Genomic DNA, 9,373 nt, shown 5'->3' with positions numbered 1-9,373 from the left:
TTGGTTTTAGGCTATTTGGCATACATAGAACTCCCCTAGAGGCTGGGGGCAAAGCAACTAATGAGTTAAAAAAGATAAAACCATTATAATTTTATTTATATCAAAATATATTTCCTATAAATTGCATTATCTATAATTTAAGTTTAAAAGTTAAATGGAAAAGTATTTCCAATGGTCAACTATCTAATAATTTTAGATGCCAAAGTTTATTTCAAAATATCTTTCAAACTTTTCTCAGTTATACTTTGGAAAGGGGGCGGGGGGAATGGGGGGGGGGGCTTCATTGAAGGACAATTATGAAAAAAAGGGGCAGGAGGCAAAATTTTAGGGGAATTAAAGGGAAATATGGGCCAAGTGAGAGAGAAAGGGAGATAAATAGAGAGAAAGAGAGAGAGAGAGAGAGATAGATAGAGAGATAGAAAGAAAGAGAGAGAGAAAGAGGGAGTAACATAGTATTATTGGTAAAAAGATTTAGAATGAAAGAGAAAGGGAGAGGAGAAAGTGTGTATGTGTTTGTGTGTGCATGTGTGTGTGTGTGCAGATGGTATAAGTAAAGAAGAAGGTAGGCACATCATCATGAATACACTCTCAAACTTGTATAGATAGATAATAACAAGATATATCAATGTTCACAGTTCAGTACAAAACGAAATTAGAAATCCTTATAATAAGATTTATAACTATTTTGGGGGAGAGTACCATCACCCTCCCCAGTGATATGGACAAACTAAATTTAATAAAAAAAAACGCCGCTCTTCGGACATTTTTGCAATTAGCTAAAAACATAACTAACACCATCTATCGGCGAAAAAATATTTTTGGTAAATAACTGAACTTAAAATAGATTGAAAAGAAACAATTTTACGTGTTCTTAGAGGCCTCAAGGTGCGTTGTCACTAATTAAAGATAAAATAGGTCATATATTTGGAACTATCAGTTAAGCCCTAAGAACTCCAGGAGAAATCCTTTACTTTAGATCTTTTTTTTAAGGGGGAGGGGGAAGATTTTTGGTGATATCTCTTGTGGGAGTGGAGGAACCCTCCCCCATATAGTTATAAACCTTCCCTGTGCCTCTCAGAAATTTCATTGAAATGGAGAACCATATCAGTTTATGGTTAGCAGTCAGAAATAACGTATAACCAACAAGCAAAATAAATCTAAAATATTGTTTGGGGGGCAAATGGAGAGGTCGTCAATTTTTCAACGACAGCTGAAAATAAGTTTCGTGATTTTTTTCCGAATTAATTTTGTTTTTAGTATAAGCTGGTTAGCAGTATCTTAAAATGCAGAAAGATACTTTTTCAACAGTAGTGGTTTTACTTCTAGGTACTAATGATATCGAACTTAAAGGTAAGATTATAGCCTAAAACTAGCTATAGGTACATAGAATTCTTCCTGAAAAGCAAAAGCCATTGTTTAACCCATCGCAGATAAAGAGAAGAAAAAAAAACTTGTTCTTATGTAGGAAGCAATTATAAATTTTAGGTTTTTAGTCAGTAAGAGAATATAAGTCAACTTCCTGAAAGCACTATGCACTGAAATCTCCCTCCCTAGTTTTTCAACAAATTGAAAAATGGTTTGTGTTATTTTTTTTACCTATGCCTCACCTCTTTGGAAGCCCCTAACCCTAAGGGGATTATGCGTACGTTTTGATTTATCTATGCGGGGCTACTTAGTACCAAAGCAACCTAATTTAGCCTACCTATATTACTAAACTACCCCCATCCACATATTTTGAATTTCTTTCGAAATAAAGGTGCACTGTTAATTTGCTAGACAAGATACTGGGGAAAGTGCAAAAAGTTTTATTTATCTGACCAATCAGGAAGCAATTATGATTAAAAGCCAATAAGATATCTGAACCATTTACCAATAAAAGCAAGAGCTTCAATGTTTTCGCTAATGAGAAGACAGGCATACAGAAGGACAGAATTTATTTGTACAGAGCTTGACAAACAAACAGACATCTATAATTGTAAAGAAGAATTACTTCTTGAGGTAGATAGATAGATTGAGAAAAATAGAGAGTGAGGAAGATAGAGAAAAAAGGTGGAAGAGAGGGAGAGTGAAAGAGATAGAGGGAGAGAGAGGAGAGAGAGAGAGATCCTCAAGCATCATCGTACAGAGTGTGGAATCCTTTCGGGATGTTACGCCGGGTAGGAGGCCAGAGACCATTCCTCACACACACACACACACACACACATACACACACGGATATATAGAGAGAGGAGATGAAAGTGTGTGTGTGAGCAGACCTAAAGACTGTGCAAGTATCTGAGAGTATGTGAGCAAACAGTAGAGTGTGTCTCTTCATAATATTACAACCATCCCCCCACACACGCACACTCACACACATACACACACACACACACATATATTATATATAGGTGATTATGGCAAAGCAACAGTTATTTACTAATATGCCATAGTTATAATCTTTAATGTGAACATATATAATTGTTATCATATAAATTCAGATATTTAATGGTTAAGTTATAATAATGTAATTTTTAAAAATGGTTTCTTGAAATAACATATACAGGTTCTTAGTTAAAGAAATACTCTCTCTTAATATATATATATATATATACACATACATGTTGTAGGTGTTGCTTATATATATATATACAATACCAAGTTCTATTAATATATAATATCTAATTATCTAGTGAATGAATAGTTAGAATAGTGACAAAATTTCTCCCCCTCCCCCAATACTCATGTTTAAATCAAGGCCTAGATGTTGTTGGACCATTTATGATGTTGCCAGCGGATGTGGGTTTGAATCCCACCTACCCCAGCACCTTACCGCTGAAGAGCAGGTGCCCGGAGGGGAGCTTGGAGTTGTTGGGTAAAAATATAGCTGCGGTCCCGCCGGATTTATACCATATTTCCCCCAAAAGAGCATTACAGAAAAACGTTACACAACATGACGTCTTTTGGATAATTAATGGTTCCCAAGACAAACAAGAGCTTGTGTCTTGTAGTAATAATATTAGTTCTTCCATATATAGACTAAGCAAACAACAACATTATCTGCCAAATTATAAACAGGAGGAAAACACACCTGAATCAAGGCACCCGGGATGCAGGGTGGAGGAGAGGTGTAGGGTGGGTGTGGTAGATAGAGGTATCTGTGATCCATTACAAGGGGTGGACTATAGCTCCCATGATTATGTGCTGAATCATAGCGGCAAGTATTTTCAATTCTGGGAGAGACACAAAGCCCAGCAAGATTGCCAAACGGACTTGAAGTCCGCAAGTTATTGTTATAATTTTAGTGAGTTAAAAACAAATATAAATAGCAAATCAAATAGCTGCCAAGAAAGCAACGTTAGTGAATATAAATATCCTCTGTCAAGTGATTTATTAGAGCTGTTTGTGGCTCTGAGTTACAGCACCACCAATACTTGTGACCTGACTCCAGGTTTAGTTAGACATTCTACAATAACACTAAACCAACAAAAGCTTTTGTCAAACCTAGGACTTTTATCTAGCACCCCACAAGTCAGCCGCGAAAGAAGGTGGCTAGGGTCAGGTGGGTCGGCATGCCCTGCCACCCCCCAAAGTTGTTCACCTGCACACATCACCTCTCGTCAGCCCCCAACAGGACAAGGACCAGCAAAAATCCACCAATTGTTGCCCCCCTGTTATTGTTGTCACAAAAACTTGCAATTAAAACCCGCAGATACGGCTGCAAAGCATTATTTTACTACTATGGCAAAGGAAAGAGGACAGTCACAGTTGGCAAACACAAGCATAGCTGCTTCGGCAGAAGATTCAAATACCTTTCATGGATCCCAGTTACATGATAAAGGTTTATCTTCCCAAAATTTCCAAATCCTGCAAAAACACAAATCTTCCAAACCTAGTAATATTCTTCCAAAATGCCAAACTAACAAAACAACCTCAAAATCTCCCCCAATTGTTTCCCCCTGTGACAACCAGCTGCCGCCCGCGCAGTCGCGGTCGCCGCCGTCAGTGAATTCTTTTTGGCTTGTAATCATTTTATTGTTATGCATGCGGCTGCCCGCCAGCCAGGCGGTTATCAACACAGGCAACCCGGACGCGAAGCGTCTGTACGATGATTTGCTCTCAAACTACAACAAGTTGGTCCGTCCAGTCCAGAACACAACAGATCCGCTGACCGTCAGGATCAAGTTAAAGTTGTCACAGCTCATTGACGTGGTAAGTCATGCTTTTATCTTTTAACAACCTTTACATGTATTCAAGAAATATACGACAGGGGATGGCACAAAAAAGTGTCTCAAAATCAACCCTGTGACGTCATAAAAATGAGGGATTATCCATATATTTTTAGGGGTTTTCTTTCCCACTTTTCCTTTCATCCCTCTCATGGCTGATTTTTGAGACACTTCCAAAAAAGTTACAAAAAGATGTTTTTTGCCTTTAAATTTCTTGTATGCAAAAAAATTGTCTTTTTCAATCAATTAATAAGTTGTTTTATCTGAAATTTTTTTTCGGATTTTATACAAGAAAAGTATTTATAATTTTATACAAAAGTAATATAGAGACAAAACAAGGATGGGTATTCTAGCAAGTAGCGGAGTAATAACCAGCAAACAATATAAAATGTAACTAGTATTGTAGTTGGTATCCTGTTTTTTTATCTGTTCATTGAGATCTTAAAAGCCAATAAACCGATTGAATTCTACATTTTTATAAGCTTCATATAGCTCCTTTAAATTGTTTTAGGCTATTTTCTTAACAGTTTTGGTTTTTAAGAAACAGTTATTGTGTGAAGTAATTTTGAAATTTATCCAAAAAAAATTTCTTCTTTTTTTGAATTCTTATTTTATAATTTAGGTTATGTTTTACATAATTTACAATGACGTATAAATTGACAAATTTAGGTTATGTTTTACATAATTTACTATGACGGATAAATTGACGAACGCAAGGGATATTATTATAGATAAGCTTTGCTTTTGATAAATATATATTTATTGCAAATATTTTATTTTTGTAAAGAATGGTTACATTCCTATGATTCCTTATCAAAGAATACTTACATCACCTCAAACATTATAATTGGAAAAGTAAAATTAATTATTTTTTTGGTAACAAATTTATAGTTGTGTATGATAACACTTAATCAGAGCCTCTTATCTTTTATATACAGACAAAAAAAAGAGGTGGGCTGTGAGGGAGAAAACGCCCAACCCCTCGATCTTTTAGAGTAAAGTTTTTTGGGTAATCAACAGGCTAGAATATGTAGAATTTTGAATAATTTAATATTTGACTGGCAGAAAAGTTAAAGAAAAATGAAAGAGATGATTGAAGTTTATTATTTTTTTTTATCAAATTGCGAATTAGTAACCTGCCCTGTTTTCTATAAACTATTCCATGATCCATCTTATTTACAGACTTCAATAAAGTATTCATCATACAACATACAAATATTTTATTCAGACTTAACATTTTATTTCAAACAAAATAAAAATGTTTTAAAATTAACTCAGGCATTAAATTATATTTAAAATGATGCTATAATCAAAATGAGAAAATTATACATATAATAGTTTTTTTAGTTAATTTTACCAAATTTTTCAATAAAAATAAATCTATAATATAAATAAGTAAATAAATTTTGCAAAAAAACAAAATACTTTGAAAATGGCTCGCCCAATGGTATCGAAAAAAAAAAATAAAAAAAATATTGAGCCTAATGAATGACGATTCAAATAGTGAAACATACTTTTGTAGAAACTCGCTAAAAATCAGCTAAAAGAAATTGGCTGTAAATAAGACTTTTACACCAATAATTTAGATGTATAGAAACGCTAATTTTGTTAATCGTAATTAGTAGTGAACATATTTTTTTTTGTTTTGTTGTTTTTGTGGAATACCCTTTGTATGTGTGGATTTTATGCAAAATTTGTATAAAATTATTTGAAAATAATGAGCCAATATAAAAAAGAACTTGAAAAGGTTACAATAGTATTTTGCAGTTTAGTGTTAAAACTTTCCCTAATTTGGCAATATTGTTTGCATAAATATATGCAAAATCTTTTCCAACTTAATCCATTACAACTTTTATATTTTCACTTTTTCAACAATTTAGCAGCTTTTACTATGTAGTTAAACATGCAGTGTTACGTTTTATCCAATTTTACAGTTTAGTTTATCTGTTTTTTGAGAAATGAATTTTTTAAATGTCTTCATCCCGGCGTGTACAGTATGCCAGCAAACCTGGCAGTGTCATCCAGTAATGGAGCAAAAATATTTTTTTTTATGTGACCGAAAACCTAAATCATCATATGGTAGTATAACATAACATGAAATATAGGTGTTTAAGTCCCTTTTAGGTTCCAGGTATGATTTTTCTAGCCTTGATCCTCAAGGTCTCCAGCAATCTTTAATCCAGTGACCGCAAACTGCAATTTTTGATTTACATATTTTAAATTCTAACCCTTTTCTTATCTGACATGTCTACATGTTTTTAAAAACTGCCGTCGTTTTCCCACAGACAGTCGACCGTGGCAGCTGGCAGCTGCCATATACCGCCGCAGAAATTTGTGTTTTAAAAATTCTAAAAAGAAATTGAAATTGAAAAATTTGTTCTCTTAGCTTTAAAAATAAAAAAATTACAGCCGTTTTTAAATAAAAGGGCGAAAAAGCAGAATATGATGGGGTTAGTTTCAATTATAAATACAATTATCATTTTCTACCTTTGCCCTCCCTTTTATAAATAAAAACCATATATGCTCGTGTTACAGCCGCGAGTTAGTTAGTTGTCTGGGCGCTTCGCGCAACTTCTTTCTGGCACCTTCAGTCAAAAGGGGCATTGACATTTTTTTAGAAAAATAAATGGACTAAGTGGCGTATTAGGGTTAAAAATCTATTTTTTCATTGTGTAATCTTTTCTTTTGTATTTGTTTATGCAGGGATATAAAGGGATAAGACAATGGCCGATAAATTGATGTACATCCCAATGATGTGACACAAAATTAACACTTCTTTTAGATTAAAATTAATGGTTGAAACATTTGAACACTCAGCTTAATGAACCAACCAATCAAAATTAACTATAGTCCCCAAAGTTGTCAAGCCAACGAACAAGAAAACGTTATTATAAAACTTTGGGGACTGGGGTAATAAACAGCCCATTGTCCCCTCTCTCTCTGTTCTTTATGTGTGAAGATAAATACTTTCCTGTTTAGTAGACTGATGTGCAGTTCTTTACACTATCCAGGAATTTTAAGAGATATGACAAACCATATAATAAAGTAACAGGATGTCTATTTGTGTGTTTGTCTGTGTGCTTGTGTGTATGTTTGTACCGAAGGATCTCGCTAACCGCTAAACCGAACGGCTTTAGAGGGTAGCTTCTCATAGGTTCTAAATATTCTGGAGGAGAGTACCACCACCCTTCCAAGAAAAATCTTCCCTAGAAAAAAATACATACTCCAAAAAAGAAAAAAAAATTCTTCACTCTTCGCTAGTGAATTATAAATTATTATAAATAAAATTACTCTATATAGAATTAAAATTGTAAGTTGGAAGGTATGTACACATCTATACTTTGGGTAACAGTTTAGATTATACACTAATGTCCCATCCCTTCCTGATAATATCCATACCATTACCTATATCTTTCTTTTTACAGATAGTAAACTATTTTTTTTGCTCCTTCTCTATCAATAACATTTGTTTTTTCTTCCTTTACAGTCTGGAGATATATTGTAATGTGCACAGGGAGGAGGGAGGGAACATTATGAATTTATAAACAATTTCTCTTATTTGTTGATTTAAATACTTTGAGAAATACAAAGTAGCACCGCCCTTACTTTATTCACCAATCATACCAAATTAAAAAATAACATTTCTTTTATCGTATAAAAGCACAATAAGGGGACAAAAGTTTATTACAAATTATTCCAAAAAAGGGCTTTTACATTTTCAACAATCATGAACGTTAAGTGTAACTTTTCATAAGTCCCGGGAAGGTTTATAACTATTTTGGGGAAGGGTACCACCACCTGCTCAAGAGAAATTGCTCTTAGAAAAAATGTCCACCTGCAAAAAATCATTCTGATCTTCCTTTTCTTTTAAAAACTAAAATTGACCCCCCCCCATACCTCTAGTGCCCCTTGAGGCCCTTTAGGGGCGTAGCCGCTAGTATTTGAACATAGTACCTAGAATAAAAAGTTATATAACTGTAGATAAATGAATATAGTGTGTGCATTTGTAAATAATAGTCTTCCAATCATTAATCTTAATGGATATTTATGTAATATAACTTTCTAAAAATTATTTTATAATCATTCATTGACAAAAACAAATCATATTTTGAATATTTAAAAAGGAATATAAGAGTAATATATCCAAATATATCTGTCCCTTAAGATCTTGCTAACTACCTCTGAAATTTGAGGTTTCCATTTTAGGGAAGTTTCGCATAGGTCCCAGAATAGTTTTAAGCTATTTCATTTTTAAAATAAAAGCTTGGGTCTAGCTTTAGGCTATTTGTCTGTACCATCCACCCTTATTTAAAACAAAGCTCTTAGATGCAATGGCTGACCACTATTTTTGGTAGTTTAGAATATATATTTCTTATATACCTATGAGATGTTTAATTTGATGTTTTTTAACACTACTTGATATAAATTTTCATTAACCATGTATTTATTGGCTGCTATTATTGAAAAAAAAACTTATTTTCGTCAATTATTGGGCAGAAAAGCCTAATTTTATATTAATAAGTAATCCCGAAAGATAGACAGAACTACTTTATTATAAATAGATTATTGTTGAGCAAGCAGTGATGTTTATTCATTTGCGCACATTTTATTTTATTTTCGCAGGGATAGGAAAGGCAGAAAAATAGCTTAAAACCATCTTAAGGTTAAATCTAAAAATTACAATGTAAAATCATCAAGACCTTTGTGATTGTGAAGCACTCTTAAAGTAGAAAATTCTGTAGGTTTAGTTTTTATCGAATTTTTAAGCTACAGACAGAAAAAAACCTTACTACTTTATTCTTGTATCCAATTTTGTAAAAAGATTAAGATCTCAATAACTAATGAACCGATTGGGTCTTCTGTTCTAGGCCTTTTGATGGTTTTAAGCTAAATTTATATCAAACTTAATTCTTAAGTTTTAAGCTATTTTTCTAGACACCCTTCGATTATAGTGCACCTAGATGATAGGGGCGTAAGTTTTATAATAACGTTTTCTTATTCTTTGGCTTAACAACTTTGGGGACTTTAGTGTAAACTTAAGTTGATTGTTCAAACTTTTCAACCACTAATTTTAATCTACAGATGGGTTATTTTTGTATATTATCACTGTGGATGTAAATAAATTTATCGAACATTGTCTGATCCCTTTAGATACCTATTTTTCATTG

The 9,373-nt window shown here is 33.2% G+C and overlaps 1 protein-coding gene across 2 annotated transcripts in view; it reads left to right on the top strand.

Moving 5' to 3' along the window:
* The first annotated feature begins 2,299 nt into the window (after window positions 1-2,299).
* LOC145330153 (neuronal acetylcholine receptor subunit alpha-4-like) overlaps window positions 2,300-9,373 on the top strand; it is a 242,877-nt gene continuing 235,803 nt past the window's right edge. For both annotated transcript variants that reach the window (XM_080174737.1, XM_080174738.1), the window contains exon 1: window positions 2,300-4,188. In XM_080174737.1, coding sequence (XP_080030863.1) covers window positions 2,758-4,188 — 1,431 coding nt within the window. In that variant the 5' untranslated portion in view covers window positions 2,300-2,757. The remainder of the gene's footprint in view (window positions 4,189-9,373) is intronic.

This window comes from Acartia tonsa, chromosome 10 (genome assembly GCF_053477335.1).
Source record: "Acartia tonsa isolate MP-2025a chromosome 10, ASM5347733v1, whole genome shotgun sequence".
NCBI classification, from domain to species: Eukaryota; Metazoa; Arthropoda; class Copepoda; order Calanoida; family Acartiidae; genus Acartia; species Acartia tonsa.
The sequence above is the reverse complement of the archived record's forward strand: the minus strand, read 5'-3'. Positions and strand labels throughout refer to the sequence as shown.